Source organism: Pithys albifrons, chromosome 5, assembly GCF_047495875.1.
Source record: "Pithys albifrons albifrons isolate INPA30051 chromosome 5, PitAlb_v1, whole genome shotgun sequence".
NCBI lineage: Eukaryota > Metazoa > Chordata > Aves > Passeriformes > Thamnophilidae > Pithys > Pithys albifrons.
Genome location: NC_092462.1, coordinates 711,988 through 731,188, shown reverse-complemented (window position 1 = coordinate 731,188; position 19,201 = coordinate 711,988). Strand labels below are relative to the sequence as shown.

Sequence of the window (19,201 nt, the reverse complement as noted above, 5' to 3'; positions counted from 1 at the left end):
GGTGGAAGGGAAAGGCGTTTCCTGGTGGCTTTCAGGCACCCGCAGGAAGGACGGGGTGCGCGGCGGGAGGATGTCTCGGCGATTGTGTGTCTGTGTGTGTATGTGCGTCTGTGTGTGTGCGCGGGGCCGGGCGGGTTCCCCGGCGGTCCCTGACGTGGAGCGCGGGCCGGGCCGGGCCGGGCGGAGGCGGAGCCGCCGCGGGTTTATCAGCGCAGCAACAGGCGGTGCGGGACTCGCCGCCTCTCCGTCCGTCCGCCCGCCGGCCCCGGCCCGCACCGCCCCGCAGGGCAGGCACGCAGCGGCACAGCAGCAGCGGGCGGAGCGCGGCCGGGGCCGGGGCCGGCTCGGGATGCTGCTCCTGCCCCTCTGGGTAGTGGCAGCCGCGCTCCTGGGGGCCCGCGCTGCGCCCGGCCGGCAGGTGAGTGACGGAGGAACCCCTGCCCTGCCTTCCCTCGGGGTCCCGCTGCCGCTCCCTGCCCTCCCTTGATGCCCGGCGGCTGTCCGCCCTCCCCGCCGCATCCGAGCAGCCCCGAGCGGGCACGGCATCCCCAGCGACAGCGCGGGCTCCCTGCTCTGCATCCCTGTTCTTTGCATCCCATCCCTCGGGCTCCCTGTTCTCTGCATCCCTGCTCTCAGCATCCCGTCCCCCCAGCTCCCTGCTCTGCATCCCTGCTCTCAGCATCCCGTCCCCCCCGGCTCCCTGCTCTGCATCCCTGCTCTCAGCATCCCGTCTCCCCGGCTCCCTGTTCTCTGCATCCCTGCTCTCAGCATCCCGTCTCCCCGGCTCCCTGCTCTGCATCCCTGCTCTCTGCATCCCGTCTCCCCGGGTCCCGTTCCCCTGGCAAGAGCGAGCACCACGCCGTGGCATCAGGTCGCAGCCCCCGTCCCTGCGGTCACTCGGGGAGTGCACTTGGCTTTCCCGTTCTCCAGCACACATCCAAAGAAGAGCTGCCAGCTCTCTGCCCAAGCACCCGTGCCCCTTGGAGCTCCTTGCAGTCCTGGCATTAGAGCCTTGCTTTGCTCACCAATGTTACTTTTTGGCACAGTGTCACAATGTATGGAATGGGTCGTTCTGAATCAGAGCTGTTTAGCAGCTCCCTTTATGCTAAAGATGCTACAGACTCTGTTAGTATTATACTGGTGGTGGGAACAGCTGTTTGTTCAGTTAAGGAAGAATTGCCCTCCCTGGAAACCAAAAGCAGAAACATATAAAATAGTGCAGCACAGACCAAGTGATTTTTCAGCCTTCTGCCGTCCCCCATTGCATAGTAATTGTGCTGACAACTTGGTGCATGTGTTTCTTTTCTCTTCTGCAGGCTGGTAAAGAACAGCAGATCCAAATAGGTGAGTCTTTTTGGCTATTGTTGCTGCTATCCAAACAGAAATAAGAGAAGCAAGCTCAACAAAGTAGTTGTTTTCCGGAGCAATGATCTGTATGCAGACGAGCATTCCCCAGCATTGCCACCCAGGAGCACTGGTAGTTGCACGGTGACGTGGCAGGGATTGAATTTGCATGTCCTCTCGTGCTGTGGTTTGGCATCCCAAAGTGTCTGTGCTTCCTCCAGGAGTTATAAAATCTGGAGCTGTTGGCTCTTGCCTTGTAAACTGATGGACTGGGTAAGAACGTGCCGTGCAGCGAGTTTGGTGGTGGTGGCACATGCAGGTGCTGAGGGGAAAGGTGCCTCTTGGTGCCCATGAGGTGCTTCCTACTGCACCTGCAGCCTCTTGGACTCTTCCTGAAGACAGGGAGTGTCCTTTACTTAGGAGGGTGCACCCACTGTTCAGCTTCAGGAGATGTGTGTTCATGTAGGCTAACGGGTGCTCTGAGGGATGGAAGAGGTGGTGGAAGGATGTGGAAGCTGCCATCCCTCTGCCAGGGCATCAGTGCCAGGGAGTGCCATCCTGTGTGCTCCTTCCCTTCCAGAGTGAACTGAGCCTTTCCCCATCCTGCTGAGTGTGTCCCTGCACACGGGTGTGCTGCAGAGCTCTTCAGCAGTGGGGATAGACCCCAGGCAGTGCTGCTTCCAGTTGCCATTAGACCTCCAGCCCTGAGGTTTTGGTCCAGGTTTTGTTCAGAAAAGAATTTCAGGCATTTCTTTAAATTTTGGAGGCCTTGTCTCAATTTCAGTTCTGGCACTGCATCCCTCTGGGTTGGTTTCCACTGCGAGCAGTGAATAATGGGAGCGGAGACGGGGAGGTACATTTCAAGCTAACTGGCAAACAGAGGGTTTTTCCAGTGGCATGCTGATCCTGGGTTTTATTTCCAGTCCTTTCCATGAGAAATGGATTCTGCTGGAATTTCAGAAACCAGAAGCTATATAGGAATGCATCGTTTAAATTACCCAGTACATCAGGCAGAGTTCCTGAACCTGGAAGACAACTTTCTGTCCTTTAACGACTCCCTTTCTTTCACAGACTCAGCAATGTTTGGGCTTGTATTTGATCCTGTAAATTCTGATTCACAAAGTATGGAACCATGGAATTCCAGAATGGTTTGGACTGGGAGGGACTTGAAAGATCATCTCATTTCACCCCCTGCCATGGGCAGGGACATCTCCCACTGCCCCAGGTTGCTCCAAGCTCTGTCCAGCCTGGCCATGGACACTCCCAGGGATGGGGCAGCCACAGCTTCAAACTATGGCTTGTTCAGTGAGAGTTTTAATGAGTTGGAGGCAAAACCTGCTTTGGGTTTGTCTCAGATGTGCTGTCCTACTTCTGAGCCCCTGCCGAGTGTCGCTTTGCATCGCTGTTGTGTGTTTGAGTTGCCCAGGGCTGGCTGCTGTCAGCAGCTGATCTTTGTGCCTGAAAAGTCACTTCGGGCAAACTGAAGCCCCCTGGGGGGTTATTTTTGTGAAATATCAGCACAGACTGCGGTGCAGGCACAGGGAGTTACCACGTTTCATTACCTGCATCTGTGCACACCGTGCTGCAGTGCCTGGGGGCTGCCAGGAGGAGCTGGGGCTGTGTCACCGGTGTCACCAGTGTCACAGCCAGCCTGAAGGTGCTGATGGCTCAGAGCTGTGCTGCATCTTCACCTCTTTGCAGCCTCCCACGCCGCAGCTCCATCACTGCTCAGTGCCACTGCTGGGAGAAACCTGGAATCTGCCCTGTGCCACAACAGTGCCAGGCCCTGCTGCCTGCAGAGAGCACCTGCAGCTCTGCAGAGGCTGCTAAAGCACCACAGCAGCCGTTTCTGGAGCTGTCTGTGTCCCTGGGACAAGGGACAGGAAAGCAGAGGAAGGAGGACACTGGAAAGGTACCCCACTGCAGCCTCTCTCCTTGCAGTCCTTTGCTTCCACCCATCCAGCTTGCAGTGTTCAGGTACTGCACAGCCTCATCCCTCTTCAGGTGTGGAGTTGTGAGGGAATTTTCAAGAAATCCATCACCCTTTCCTGTCTTGTCTTTTCCTGTGGGCATTTCTGCCACCTGAAGGCAGCCAAAAAGAGCAAACAGTTCTGGAGTGATCCAGGTGGTTGAGAGGGACCACAACTGCTCTGTTGTTTCTGGAAGCCACCAGCCCACGATGAAGACAGAAAATGGTGATGGCAAACCCCCTGGTGGTCTCCAGACCATCTTCTCTTACAGAGCATGGCTTTGCTGAGTGACCAGAGCAGCCCTGGCTCATCCCATTGTGCCTATCCGTGGGATGGAAGTGTGATCTCCCAGAACATGGCAGTCTCCGTGTGGAAACGCTGTCCTCCTCATCCTCCTCATCCTCCTCATCCCTGTGGCAGCAGGGAACTGTTTTCTCCCCAGTTCTTCCATGCAGAGCTGCACTCCTGCCATCCAGCAGCCTGGTTGTGCCATAGCTTGTGAATTCCAGGCACAAGGTGCCAGCGCAGGGGTACTCTGGAGGTGTCACCTGAGCTCCAGGTGAGGCAGCTGAGCTTCCTGACCCTCAAGCCACATCCAAACCCCTTCCAAGAGAGGTGAGGCAGCTCTGGAAGCTGGTGGAAGCTCCCTGGTCATCCCATGGTGTCAGTGTGGGCTGGCTGGGACTTGCCAACAGAGCCCTGTGCAGGGGCCGTGTGGGTGGGGGGTTACCAGGAGTTCCCCCACGTTTCTTTTCTTGAGTGGCTTCGTTTACACATAAAAATAATTTGTCTGAACTGGCCTAAATTCCTCCTTTTCCACTGATACCACTGATTTCCACGTAGGCTCTGCTTTTGAAATCTTCTCAAGTGGATGTTTGGGCCCTTGGAATTCTGCTGTGGACACCCACATTAGCAATTTTTGATCAATGTATTTCACAGAATCTTTGGCCTAAAAAATAGTATTTTTCCAAATGCAGGTGATAGAAAAAGTTGAGGATTTTTGAATCCCGGTTGACCACAGCTGTTGTACAGTGCAAAGACAGCTCCTGGGAGCCAGCAGTGTTAATTCTGCAGCTTAATGAGTATTTGAGGGCAAGGAAAGCAGGGACAGCTCTCTTCAGAGGCATTCTCTAGCTAATTGTGTTTTGGCACACAATGAAAGAATGTGATGTTCCTTCTTAAGTGCTTCCTTTCAACTTAAACATTGTGCAACTGGAGCAGCAGTTTAAAGCCAGATTTTTAAAAAATGGAGAAAATTTGCTGTTAAGTGGTTTTCCTCTTGTTCTGATCAGCACTGTCAGCTTTGAATTAGCAGAGCAGATCGACTCTGAAATTTCAGCTCGGGAAAGGGAACACTTGCAGCTGGAATAGCATTTCCTCGGAGCATGCAGTCTGTGGAAAGAGGGTAATGTAAGTCAGTGGAGGAGTTCAGATGTCTTCGGGATTCAGTCATGTCCCATTTCATTTTAATTGCCTTTGAACAAAAGGCATTTCCTCTTCTAGCTCAGCATTTACAGGCTCTGGAAAAGGCTTTGCTGACTCAAACCCTTGACAGTCCTCATTTTCCACCCTTTGTTCCTACCTTCTTGTGGCTAGTTGGTTGTTTTTAGTAGCACACCAGCCCTTTTTCGCCCCAGCCTGTGGAAATGTGGGAATCTGCCTGTGAGATGTGCAGAGCAGTTTCTCAGTCGTGTGCTGAGCACAGAATTGGATCACCAGCCTGTGGTGCACTGAACCTCCTGTCTGAAGGAAAAGGCCGAGCCAGGAGCAATCTGGGCAAGGCAGAAGGTGGAATGAGCCTGGGAGTGAAATCCCAGCCCTGAAACACTGGGATGTGTGGAGCAAGTTTTTACTCTGACCCAGTTAGGATGTACAGCCCAGCAGCTCTGACTCCTGTGCATGGCCTGCTGTCTAATTAACAGAAATTGCTTTAGGGTTTAATTTGGTCCCCTCTCTAAGGAGGCAGATTAGCAATCCTGGCTGAGAATTCCCAGTGTTTTAGATGGGAATTATCCTAAGGATAATGGCCTAATTAGGATGCCAGTTTTAGAACTTGATCTTGAGGGTGTGTGGCAAACTAGGTGGGGTTGGCTGCTGCTGCAGCACACCCTGTGGCTGTAGGATGTGGGGTACCAGTGGGCTTGAAATGGCTTTTCACGTGCCTGGGATATGGAATTTGTATATTAATACACTCATGGTGCAAGAATTGAAATGTCTGTGTGCATCCTACTAGTACCAGACATTGTTTTTCTTTCAAATTCCTCAGTAACTGGCCTGAAAGAAAATGAGAATCAGTTCTGTGAAGCCATTAGGAACAATTTCCTCCTGAAGTTACTCACTGAGTGTATGTGCCTTTTAAAACCAGCAGCCTCTGCTGCCAGGAGAGAGGAACTGGCTCCTGAGCTCTTCTCTATTAATTCTCAGCCCAAGTGGGATCCACACTGGGAGCAGGTACCATTTAGCTCACTTAATTAAGTACATTTATTTGAGAAATTCTCGGTGGCACTCAGCACTACCAACAGAGCTACCTGATCTTGGGGGTTTTCAAATGGAGCTGTCAGTAACGTCACTCTAATGTAGCTTTCAGCAGCTGTCCCAGGAAGAGAGGAGCTGGGGAGTAACTGTTTCTGTGCTGAGTGTCTTGTTAACTCTCACACAGTCCAATCCACTGGCTCAGACTTGAGCCCTTGTTCTGTTGGGAGCGCTGGCATGGCCCACAGCTTGACCTGGCCCCTCTCCTCTTACAGCCTGCACATCAGACACCAGATATCCTGGTTGCCTCCAGGTCACAGAGGTCCCACCACAATGATAACCTCCTGTGATGGATTTGTTTTACAGAGGGTGACATTGCTGGAGCACACGTAGCCTTGGCCAGGGGTCACTGGGCTGCTCTGGTGTTGCCAGCAGTGTGGCTGTGCTGGGGCTGGGGCCTCTCTCTGTTGCACTGAGGGCAGGATTTAGGTAACACTTGTGCCATTCTGTGCTGTGGATTGTTTTAGTAATGAGCTTCTCTGTTGGTTTTGATCTCTGTCACTCAGAGGAAAGGCAACAGCAAGTTGCTGGGTAAGAGGATTTGTAGAGGGAAAAGTTACTGCCTTTACCATTGTTGGCATGGATTAATTTATCAGCACCATGTGATATCCACTGGATTTTTTTCCCCCTGTTTGTGTTTCCTGAGGAATCTGTGTGCAAATTGTGGTTGTAACCAAGCCTGGCACTTAATTTCCAAAATCTTACTGGGGGTCCTGACACAGGAGTGAGCAGTTCTGTGTCAGGTGTGAACTGGAGCTGTGTGGTGTTTCTTACAGGGGCATTCAGAAGGGTCTCTGCCTCTCCTGGGGATGGGCAGCAAACACGAACCTCAGGAAACTCCCCAGAAAAGTGTCAGTGAATATTTAGGGGTTTCTAAGTTTTAGGCAAAACATTTTTATAATAACAACTGATGGAAAGAAATTGTTCCTTGTGAGGGTGGGCAGGCCCTGGCACAGGTTGGGCAGAGAAGCTGTGGCTGTCCCATCCCTGGAAGTGTCCAAGGCCAGGTTGGACAGGGCCGGGATCAACCTGGGATAGTGGGAGGTGTCCCTGCCCATGGCAGGGGTGGCACTGGATGGGCTTTGAGGTCCCTTCCATCCCAACCATTCTGTGATTCCTTGGTACAGAAGGAGCAGTGACACGTGCCTTGTGTTGGTACAAACAGGAGTGCAAAGTCAGGAACTCTGGAGGGGGTGTGGGGCAGAGGGATCCTTGAGTCCTTGGGCTCCTGTCAGGCTCTCCCCCTAATGCCAGTCTGGATTTGGTGTTTCTCCCGGCAGAACCACGGAAGGGCAGGCCCAGGCCATACGGGTTGGTGATCCCCATCAGCACCGATGCCACCGGCAGCTTCGTGTCCACCGTGCTGTCGGCGAGTCACCAGCGGCGCTGGGCGCGCGAGGCGGCCCCGGGGCCCCGCCGGCTGTTCTTCAACGTCAGCGCCTTCGGCAGGGACTTCCACCTGCGCCTGACGCCCAACACGCGCCTGCTGGCGCCCAGCGCCGTGGTGGAGTGGCACGAGGACTCTGAGGAGCCTGGGAGCCACGGGGGCAATGCCAGCTGGGCTGGCACCGCTGCGGAGCCGCTGTGGAGGAGGGAACCCCTGTGGACCAACTGTGCCTACGTGGGGGACATCACCGACATCCCCGGGGCCACCGTGGCCATCAGCAACTGCGACGGGCTGGTAAGGCTGGGGCTGTGTGCCCGTGCTCACTGCCGTGCCCGTGCTCACTGCTGTGCTCACTGCCGTGCCCGTGCTCACTGCTGTGCTCACTGCTGTGCTCACTGCTGTGCTCACTGCCGTGCCCGTGCTCACTGCGGGCTGTGCTCACTGCGGGCTGTGCTCACTGCGGGCTGTGCTCACTGCGGGCTGTGCTCACTGCTGTGCCCGTGCTCACTGCTGTGCTCACTGCTGTGCTCACTGCTGTGCTCACTGCTGTGCTCACTGCTGTGCTCACTGCCGTGCCCGTGCTCACTGCCGTGCCCGTGCTCACTGCTGTGCTCACTGCTGTGCTCACTGCCGTGCCCGTGCTCACTGCTGTGCTCACTGCTGTGCTCACTGCTGTGCCTGTGCTCACTGCTGTGCTCACTGCTGTGCTCACTGCCGTGCCCGTGCTCACTGCCGTGCCCGTGCTCACTGCCGTGCCCGTGCTCACTGCTGTGCTCACTGCTGTGCCTGTGCTCACTGCCGTGCCCGTGCTCACTGCTGTGCTCACTGCCGTGCCCGTGCTCACTGCTGTGCTCACTGCTGTGCTCACTGCCGTGCCCGTGCTCACTGCTGTGCTCACTGCTGTGCTCACTGCTGTGCTCACTGCTGTGCTCACTGCTGTGCCCGTGCTCACTGCTGTGCTCACTGCTGTGCTCACTGCTGTGCTCACTGCTGTGCCCGTGCTCACTGCTGTGCTCACTGCTGTGCCCACTGCTGTGCCCACTGCTGTGCCCACTGCTGTGCTCACTGCTGTGCTCACTGCTGTGCTCACTGCTGTGCCCGTGCTCACTGCTGTGCTCACTGCTGTGCTCACTGCTGTGCCCACTGCTGTGCCCACTGCTGTGCCCACTGCTGTGCCCACTGCTGTGCTCACTGCTGTGCTCACTGCTGTGCTCACTGCTGTGCCCGTGCTCACTGCTGTGCTCACTGCTGTGCTCACTGCTGTGCTCACTGCTGTGCCCGTGGTCACTGCTGTGCTCACTGCTGTGCCTGTGCTCACTGCTGTGCTCACTGCTGTGCTCACTGCTGTGCCTGTGCTCACTGCTGTGCTCACTGCCGTGCCCGTGCTCACTGCCGTGCCCGTGCTCACTGCTGTGCTCACTGCTGTGCTCACTGCTGTGCTCACTGCGGGCTGTGCTCACTGCTGTGCTCACTGCCGTGCCCGTGCTCACTGCTGTGCTCACTGCCGTGCCCGTGCTCACTGCCGTGCCCGTGCTCACTGCCGTGCCCGTGCTCACTGCTGTGCTCACTGCTGTGCTCACTGCGGGCTGTGCTCACTGCTGTGCTCACTGCTGTGCTCACTGCTGTGCCCGTGCTCACTGCTGTGCTCACTGCTGTGCTCACTGCTGTGCTCACTGCTGTGCTCACTGCTGTGCCCGTGCTCACTGCTGTGCTCACTGCTGTGCTCACTGCTGTGCTCACTGCTGTGCCCGTGCTCACTGCTGTGCTCACTGCTGTGCTCACTGCTGTGCTCACTGCTGTGCTCACTGCTGTGCCCGTGCTCACTGCTGTGCTCACTGCTGTGCTCACTGCCGTGCCCGTGCTCACTGCTGTGCTCACTGCTGTGCTCACTGCCGTGCCCGTGCTCACTGCTGTGCTCACTGCTGTGCTCACTGCTGTGCTCACTGCTGTGCCCGTGCTCACTGCTGTGCTCACTGCTGTGCTCACTGCTGTGCTCACTGCCGTGCCCATGCTCACTGCTGTGCTCACTGCTGTGCTCACTGCGGGCTGTGCTCACTGCCGTGCCCGTGCTCACTGCTGTGCCCACTGCCGTGCCCGTGCTCACTGCTGTGCTCACTGCTGTGCCCACTGCCGTGCCCGTGCTCACTGCTGTGCCCGTGCTCACTGCCGTGCCCGTGCTCACTGCTGTGCTCACTGCTGTGCCCATCCTCACTGCCGTGCCCGTGCTCACTGCTGTGCCCATGTTAATGATATCATTTGCAGAACTTCATTCCTTAAGTCCTTGAGAACACTGATGTGGGCAGCCAGTTGCACTGCTTTGCTTTGGGGTAACTGCTCTGAGCTAGATGAGCAAAGCCCTTCGTGTCACTGGGGTGGGAGAGAGAAAGAAATCCTGCATCTTGTTGGGGCTGCTTTTTACTTGCATGAGGTGTTGCAAACAGGAAAATGAATAATAAAGGCATTGTTAGACCTACAAGGTGACCTTTAGGTGGCTGAATTTAGAATTTGGCATCCAAATCAGCTCTCTACAATCTCAGGCAGCAAAATGACAGGCTGCCCTATAGGGCAGGAAGAGCAGCTTTGAGCTTTACAGGGTTTATTTACAAAGTGGGCACACTTTTTGTTCTGTTAGATACAGTTTTGTTTCTCAGGAGGTCTCACATGAGCACTGAGTGGTTTGTGACTGTAAAGGGTTCATTCTCAGCCTGGTTGTGAGCACGTGGGATTTCCCTGTACCTCAGCAGATTCCCAGATCCCAGAGTGAAAGGCTGTGCATGTGGATCCCACATGAATTCAGTGCCATGGCAAAGAGAGGCAGCAACACTCCCCTTGTGCTCCTGAGGTGCAGGGGCAGTGGGGGAACCCTCCTGCAGGATCCTGGCAGGTTCATGCCATGGTGACCCTCGTGCTGTGTGGGGTGGGGATCACATGGAGTCTCACCCAGCATCTCCTGGCCATGGTTGGATTCCATTCTGGGATGACCCCGTGCTAGGAGAGCTCCCACCTGGGCAGTGGCTGCAGGCACTGTGGGAATAGCTGCAGGAATGGCTCCAAATCCCCATTCCCACTGCAATTCCCTGGCTTCCCTTGCTCAAAGAAAGGAAATAGTGGTGGTTGCACCAGAGGTGATAACCAGTGCCAGTTTGGCATGTTCTGGGGGGTGTGGTGTGGCTTTCCAGGACAATCTGTTGGCAGTGCTTATGAAGGCCAAGCAGCCATCTGCCTGGCAAGTTGTGGCTTCCCACAGAACCCTTGCAGTGAGAGAGACTGGGACTGGGAGCTGGATTTTAGCAGCAATCCTGAATGAAGCTGTTGTGTTGAGACAAGAAATTGGATTAAGTGGAATTAGACTGAGGAGTGCAGCAGCTCTGGCAGGGAGTGCCATATGCTGGCAAGCTGCTCCTGGTGTGCCTTCAGTTACAGGGCTTGGAGCACCCTGGGACAGTGGAAGGTGTCCTTTTTCCCCTCACAGCACCCAGGAGAGGCACTTCATGTACTTTCCATGGCTTTAGAGTCTGCACTAGGAAAACATGGGCTTTTTCTTTGAGGAGAGGATAAATGCTCCTGGGTCTCTCTTGTCTCTGTTCATCCCAAACTGAGCTGTTGGAATGTCTGTTGGAGCTCTAATTGTGTGAGTGTGACAGGAATAAGTAAACCTGAAGATTTGTTTGACTTATTTTCCTCCTGGCATCTCCAAAGGGTAGCAAAGGAACTGCAAGTTAACATTGCTGGCCTTTCTATTGCTGTCCTATGTGTCTCTCAGCCCAGCTAGAATATTTGATCCTCAGTGTTTCCTAAAGATGTGAAGGGGGAGATAAAGTGGCTTAACAGAAACTGGAACAGGAGTGAGGAATTCTGGGGCCATATGTCTGTTGGAGAGATTTATTTTCAACTTCAAAGGAATTTAGACACTCTCCAGAGCAGCCAGCTGGGGTCTGAGCTCTTGGGAGAAAGTGAAGGGAACCACTGGAGTAGCAATTTGCACAATGTGTAGTTTATAAAGGAAGTTTGATATCATAAGTAACAAAAAAAGAGCACTTGGGTGCCAAATTTTGATTGCTAGATTGTAAATATATGCAATAATTGTCATTTGCATTAGTAAAGCAAGAGTCTGCCCACGGTCTCTTGCTCAGTCAAACTTACATTGAAACCCCCAAATATTTGGATGCTTTTGTTTTGAAATAGTTTGCATATCTAATTCTGCAGTGGAAGTCATCTGCCTGCCATCACTTTTGCAAATTCCTCTCTTCACATCTGCTCAATCTCCCTTGGAAAATAACCCTGTTTGTTTAAAACCCCCACATGCATGTGCCTGCACTTGTCATGGCAGAAGGACCCTTCATTCCTCAGGGAGGAGCTGCCTCTTGGCTTCTCCCCTGGCTCCCCTGGGCCTTGCACAGGTTTCTGCTGGGCATTTCTGCTGTTGTTGGGTCAAACCAGCAGTATTTGTTGTCAGAGCCCTTGGGGAGTGGAAGGTGCCAGCCTCAAAGCCCACAGCACATGGTTCAGGTTGTACACAGAGCAAAGGCAGCAGGGAGCCTTTATCTTTGGCTTCAGGTCCCAAGTGAAATGTTGTTTATTGGAAATTGTTTGGGGTTTCCTTGTTAATTGGGATTCCATGGCCTTCCAGCCCAGGGCTGCAGACTCTCATTTGGAAGCACAACTGTTTGCAAAGGGAGGATGCTCAGGAGTCTGCCTGGCTCAGGGTGTGCAGCTGCTGAACCAGGGAAAGCCTGGGAGACAGACCAACCAGCAGGAATTATGGGACCCCATGATCCTTGTGGGTCCCTTCCAACTCACAATAGTCTGTGATTCTGTGAATTAAAACCCAAACAAATCTGCTCAGCCCTGTCACTGTGAGGGATGATTCCTCCCTTGCTGATTGCCATCCCTTTTTTCTAAGGATGAGACATGAAATGTCTGTGCATGTTCACAGCTACTTTCCTTTGGCAAATCTGTTCCAAACAGTGGAGGCAGTTTGGCACTTTTTGGCTCATAGGAAGCATTTGTAGGCACTTGTTGGTAACTGGCATGGAAGGTTTTCTCTTTGTCTCTGTTTATTCTCCAGTAATAATATCCAAGGTGTCTGTGAACCCTCTAGAAGAGGAGGACTTGCCTGTGGGGGGTTCCTGAGGGCTCTCTGGAACATCCAACAGGAACAGTGAAACCCCTGAGTTGGGAACTCAACCCCTGCCCCAGGCTGGGCACAGGTGGAAAATGCAGGGCTAAACAGCCTCATGCTGTGGTTGGTCTCTTTTGTCTCTCTTTTTAGCCTGGAGAGAGTCCCTGGAGGCTGATTCAGACACTTGGCAGGTGGGAACAGGTGGGATTTTCAGCCCCACTGGTTATGCTGATGCTGAGCATGGAGCTGTTTAATCAGGTCACCTTCCCTAGGAGGGGTTTGGGAACAGGCAGCTGGGCACAGTCTGCCTGGACACTGGCATAAGAAGGCTCAGCTTGATGGCCACAGCTTCAGACTTATTTATAGTTTCTGTCTGATTTTGTAACATCCTTCTGTGCAGCACAGCAAGGGTGTACATGTAATTCCTCCCTTTCAAGCAATATAAATAGGGGTTGGAACTGCTTTTGAAGGTCAGGATGTGTTCAGCATGGTCTGGACCCAACTGCTGGTGGCTGGTGCTGCTCTGGACATCTCTTTTGTAGCTGATATTAAATCCCACCTTGTAGTCCTGGCAATGCATTTGCACAAAACGCCTCTGTTGGGGCACTTGGACAAAGAATGGCCCTTCTGGATTTTTTGCTCTTTGTTCCCAAAGCAACATGCACTTCTTTGATTTGATTCCTGGAGGCTCACAGCTAACAGTGAATAAAGCAGCCCAATTTATTAAAATGAGTAAATCCAACCCTTTTTCATAGTTTTAGTAATAAGCCCAGATTGTCTGAGTTGTGTGGCCCCTTGATAACACACAGAGGGCTCATGACTTGGGCTCTCATCCCTGTCCTGCCTCCACATGTCACCTGTGGGACAGTGTGTGTCTCAGCAAAGGAGAGCAAGCAGGTACTGGAATAGCCCATGTGCTCAGAGCTCACTGCCTGGGGCTGCCTCAAGGTGCCCATTGATGGTGGGTGGAGGCACAGGAGCCACAGTCAGGCTGGAGTTTGGTGGCCCCTGTTTATTCAGCACTGCAGGCACTTGGGGCTGGAATTTGGGCTCTGAGCTGCAGGGTCTGAGGTGTGCCAGGGGCAGGAGGCAAAGGCTGGGCAGCTGCAGGGTCTGAGGTGTGCCAGGGGCAGGAGGCAAAGGCTGGGCAGCTGCAGGGTCTGAGGTGTGCCAGGGGCAGGAGGCAAAGGCTGGGCAGCTGCAGGGTCTGAGGTGTGCCAGGGGCAGGAGGCAAAGGCTGGGCAGCTGCAGGGTCTGAGGTGTGCCAGGGGCAGAAGGCAAAGGCTGGGCAGCTGCAGGGTCTGAGGTGTGCCAGGGGCAGGAGGCAAAGGCTGGGCAGCTGCAGGGTCTGAGGTGTGCCAGGGGCAGAAGGCAAAGGCTGGGCAGCAAACACGGGGCAGGAGGCAAAGGCTGGCAGCAAACACGGGGCAGGAGGCAAAGGCTGGCAGCAAACACGGGGCAGGGGCACTGAGGAAAGGGTTGTCTCTCTCACCTGTTCCTGTCTCTTTGTGTTCCTGTCACCATCGTGCTCTGTTCCAGGCTCTGGAAGGTGCAGGGAAAGCAAAGCCACTTGGTCCCCTCTCCTGTCCTTGTGTTCTATCAGAAGCTTCTTGCCATGCTGGCTGAAGCTGCAGCACTGTTGTTCCTGTTCAGAAAGTCTTGGCTTTCACTTCTGCTCTAAACAGGTAGTTGGTTTTCATCCAGTGCTTCTGCAGCTTGGCTGAGAACTGCAATGAACAGCAACACAACAGTAAATTAACTTCCCAACCTCATACAAACCCCACTGCCACTTGGCTTTTTTCCTTTTATACCTGACCAAATGTGTAAAACTACTTTTCATTTTCCTTGGAGAGATTTTACCATGCCTGTGGGGGTTTTTCCACTTGATGTAAATATTCCTATCTTGGGGGCTTCCTAGCTCTTGATCCAGAGTGTTTCCAGTCAGAGGAAGCTGCTGCATCAGTTCTCTCTCCTTCTCTTCCTTATATCCCAGGAGATGAGCCTTTCTCACACATGGCTTGGACTGGATTTTCTGTTCCTTCCTCTCACCCACATCCTTCTGTAAGGACAGAGCCCTCCCAGCCCTTGCCCTGCAGCTCTTTGTGGCTGTTAGAGCCAATCTCGGCAGCTTTGCCAGGAACACAAGAGACAGACACATTTTTCCACCTAAAATCCACGTTGGTTTTTTCTCTCTGCTTTCATATGACTCTGAAGGGCTTCCACTGAGTTTTCTTAGACTTGCTGAAAGGGGAAGAAAGAAACCCAACTTTTGGATGAAAATCAAGTGTGAGAAATTTCAGTATAAAGAAATTTTCTTTGGGATGTTTATAGAGGAGAGTAAAAGCCTCATTTTGAGCTCAGTGCAGTGACCCAGTAATATGCTGCAATTTCTTTTTTTTTCTGTGCAGATTCAACAGAATTTTGGTTAATTTGGTGGCTCTCCCAAATGCCTTTTGCTCCTTCAAGTGATAAAACAATGAGTGTGTTGAGAGGCTTTGATTCCTCTGGGCAGATGATCTTCAGTATTTTAGTATGAGTGCACTTTAGCTGCTCCTTCCTAGATTGTGCCTGTAGTTTGGAAGAGGATATTAAACATTCCTGTGCTTTCAGCCTGTTTCTGAATCTCCATCCTGGTATTTGGTTGAACAAATAAGATTTTTTTTCTCCGTAGCTGCAGATTTTTGATTTAAAAATCTGGTAGCAGGTGATTGGTGAGAAGCTGGTGCTGTGTGAGCAATCCAGGTGGCTGTGAGACCCTGTTTGAATCTTGCATTGCAGTCAAAAAGAGGTTTTAATGTATTTAATTAGTAAGAAAAATCCCAGCACTCTGCTCTCTCTGTTCCCCTCCAGGGATGGAGCCTAAAATGCTTCAGGAGCTCTTGCTTTAGTTCTGAAATGCACTGCCAGGACAGGACATGTGATAAAACATGGATTTTATATCACACTGATCTTCCAGAGGGGGAAAATGAGCTGTGGAATTGCTGCCTGCTCCTCTGGGAACCCCTCCAAGGGTGCTGGGGCTGTGGGTCAGGAAATGGGGCTGTGTCACCCCAAACCCTGAGCCCTGGACACCTCCATGGAGAGGAGGAATTCCAGCTGCAAACCTCCTCTGGAGGCACCAGCAGCTGCATCAGTGCCATCTGTTTCTGCACAACCTGCACGGTGCTGCCATGTTCCTTTTTTCCAGCATTCCTCTACCCTGTAGGGCTTTCTATGCCAAGAATGTCGAGGCCATAAATACTTTAACATGCAGGAGCTGTGGAGGGAGGGAACTCTGCCCCTCTGGATGCCTTTCCCCTTCCTTCCCTTGCAAACAGCAGGGCTGGGGTCCCCTCACCTGCCAGAGGGAGGGACACTGTGCGACTGGGGACAAGGGGAATGGCTTCCCAGTGCCAGAGGGCAGGGCTGGCTGGGATACTGGGCAGGAATTCTTCCCCGTGAGGGTGGGGAGGCCCTGGCACGAACTCAAGAGGGGCATTGTGGGCAAACTACAACTTCAGAAGCTTTTAAAGTGTTCTTGAAAAGAAACCTGGAGAATCAGTTGATTCTTGTCAAACTATGGATCCAGTGTGGCACAAGGAATAACATCCCCCCAAGGAACTGAGGGTGTAACCCGGAGCTGCCCAAAGCTGGGCTCAGTTTTGGGGCAGGCAGGCAAAGGGCACTGTGCTGTGGGCACAGCTGCCCTCTTTGCTGTTCTTTTCCTTCCAATCCCCCCCAGTGTGGGTGTGACTCCAGGGGCTGATCCCTCTGGAGTGCAGCGGGTCGGAGTGACGCAGGCTCTGCAGTCACCCCTGAGCCCACCCTGGGCCAGCACAGAGGGTGAAAGGGAGCAGTGTCTGGGGCTGACTCCCTGTTTGCAGCCAGGCAGCACCTCTGTGATAAAGGCCTGTTTCTCTGGGCTGCTGGGGCAGTGCAGACTGCAGGGCTGTCTCCAGGAGCAGCCCCTCCTGCGCCATCCCAGCTGTTTGTCTTGGCAGGGGCACTGTCTGCAGGGCCTGGGCTGGGATGTGAAACTGAGGGAACACAGAGCTCTTGGTGCCTTCCAACAGGGCTCCTATTGAGCACGGGGCAGCACGGAGCTGGCAGCCACCTGGGATTGTCCAGCAGGGAAAAAGGAGGCATGGGGAGTGGGGCAGAGCCCTGGAAATGTTTGCTGGTTCCATCCCCAGAGTGCTGAGGAGGAAGCATTTTCCAGGAGGCAGAGCCTGACTTGGTTTGACTGCTGAGTTCTTGACTGGTGGAAGGGGAAGCTGAGGATGATGCTGGCTGGAATGATGTGGGATGGCACCAGGAACCTCCTGACCTGAACCTTGGAAGAGATGTCCCTGTGAGCTGAACAGTCAGTGTGGATTCAGGTGTCCTGGGGCTGACACTTGGGTTAGTGCTGGGATTCCTCATGGATTTGGAATATGGATTTCTGCTTGCAGTGTGTAAGGGGTGTAGGGTGGCTAATTCATTTTGTTTCCATAGAAAGGAAATTGAGTTGGAATGGCCTTAAGCTGAAGGAGGGAAGCTTTGGATTAGATGTTAGGAAGAAATTGTTTACTCTGAGAGTGGGCAGGCCCTGGCACAGTTGCCCAGAGTGGATTCCCCATCCCTGGCAGGCCAGGCTGGACAGGGCTTGGAGCACCCTGGGACAGTGGGAGGTGTCCCTGCCCATGGCAGAGGTGGCACTGGATGATCTCCAGTGTCCCTCCTAACCCAAACCATTGCATGATTCTGTGTAGGAACCCGGGGTCCTGGGATTCCATTTTGGATGCTTGTAGGAAATGCTGGTGGAAAGTGGAACTAGACTTGGGATACACAGAATCCCACTTTGGGTAGACCAACCCTCTGTTGGGTCTCCATTCAGTTCTCTCACTGTTCAGAGATGGCTTAAGAGCTGCTAATTAACACCTCAGTTGCCCAGAGCATCACATCAGTGTTTGAAAAACTGTTTCTTTGTGGCACACCCATAATTTACAGCATTACCTTCTCTGGGGGAGAGTCTGTCTTAAAATAACAGCAGGTGTTCAAAATACAGGTCCCAGCAGAGCTTGGGCTGGAGACAGAGCACAGACCCCAGAGCCTGTCCCACCCTCCAGTAACACTCAGGGCTCAGTTTGAGCAGCATGATAATGGCAGCAGTGTGACTGCTGAACAAACCCTTTCCTTCCTCATAGGCCAGGGTGGTCTTTCCCAAACTCCCCTGGGAATGAAGTGCCTCACCCTTCCTACAAACCACTCCAAACAGGGGGTTTGACTTCCTAAAATACTCCTGGTAATCCCACCCTGATGTGTGACACTGCAGTTCAGTGTGGCCTTTAATGGTCACCCACAGCTCTCCCTTGTGCTCCTGAATGAAGGGCTCTCTCCTCTTTTCCAGCAACCACCCTGTGCATATTTATAGGGAGTCATGTTGCCCCTTGAATGCTGTTGATTTTGGCTTGGTAGGTGATTCCTCAGTTTAACCTGCCCTTGTAGGTTATTTTCTCAGCCTTTACATTGTTGCTAATTCCCTTATTCTTGTCTGAGTCTTTTGCACGTGAACAAACCCAACTGTGTGCATTTTCCCAGGTTGTGCTTTATCCATGGGTTGTCCAGGAGAGGATGCAAGGCTTGGTGTCCTCTAGGACACCCTCCTAGGTGGGCTGCCTTGTTGCCTTCTGTTGTGACCTCCAGCAGCACTTGCTCCTGCATTGCTTTAGTTCCACGAATCCCCTTGGTTTGCTCTGTGCTGGATCCAGGATGGAGAGGGCTGTGGGGGTGAAATGTGTTAATGCTCAGCAGACACATGGTGGGCAGCAAGGTGGGTGCCCATGGGGTGCTGACTGGACCCTGAGCAGGTTTTTTCTGGGTTCTCCCCTGGGAGGAGCGAGTTTGTCGGAAAGCAGGAAGTTAATCCACTTCCCCAGCCCTGAGGGCTGAGATGGTGCTGGAACAGGTAGATTTATTGCAGCCACAGTGCCCCAAAGGCTGCTTTTGGATTTTAGTGGTCCTGTTGCCTTCCTGTTTTCCCAGAATCCTGGGGACAGCTCTGGAGAGCTCCACAGCAGCACAGATCCCACCCCGCTTCCTTCAGCGGGTGGAAATTCTGAACGTCGTTAATTTAGAGGAAAAAAGCAGTCAAATTAATGGCATTCCAAGATTGCAGACTGGGCTTTCCTGGATTGCTCCATCACTGTGCTTTTGTGGAAAAGAAACAACAAAAAAGATTTCCACTACATCCTTCTTTCCTGAAAATCCACTGCAGCCTTTTCTCCGAGGGAGCCTTGACAAATCCGTGCTCCGAGCTCTGCCTGGGGGAGGGAACTGCTGGGCTGGGGCACAGTTTGCAGGCAAGATTCACTGGCAAATGCAGTACCTGCCTCTGCCCCTCTGTCTCCACTGCCTTGGAAAATGTCAGGCTGTTGTTATTGCTGTGATCTGGGGGAGAGGAACAAGCAGTCTGTTGGTTACAGCAATATTTCAGTGTTTTACACTTCGCCCCTCTTGCCCCTTGTGTTTGGGGCTCAGCCTGGGTGTTGAGGCTCTGCAGTGACATGGCCATGCTCTCTGTGTCCCTCCCCAGGCTGGAATGATCCGAACTGACGAGGATGAGTTCTTCATCGAGCCCCTGGAGAGGGGGCAGCAGCTGGCAGAGGAGAAGGGCAGGCTGCACATGGTGTACCGGCGGGCGGCGGTGCCACAGCGAGCGCCCGACACGCTGCCCGAGGGGCACGCAGCAGGTACGGTACCAGGGGGCCTGGGCACATCTGTCCTGGGGGGCTGCAGCCCGTGGAAGCTTTGGGAAGAGGGCAGCAGCAGGCACAGGGGAAAGGGAGGCTGCACATGGTGTACCGGCGGGCGGCGGTGCCACAGCGA

General features: G+C 53.5%; 1 protein-coding gene across 1 annotated transcript; it reads left to right on the top strand.

Moving 5' to 3' along the window:
* Window positions 1-250: 250 nt before the first annotated feature.
* On the top strand, window positions 251-19,052 carry LOC139672156 (A disintegrin and metalloproteinase with thrombospondin motifs 3-like; the record flags this gene model as incomplete). The annotated part of the gene is made up of 4 exons (XM_071555736.1): window positions 251-418; window positions 1,317-1,344; window positions 7,127-7,527; window positions 18,909-19,052. Coding segments are annotated over exons 1-4 (642 nt in total), but the record flags the coding sequence as incomplete, so codon positions are not given.
* Between the last annotated feature and the right edge of the window lie 149 nt (window positions 19,053-19,201).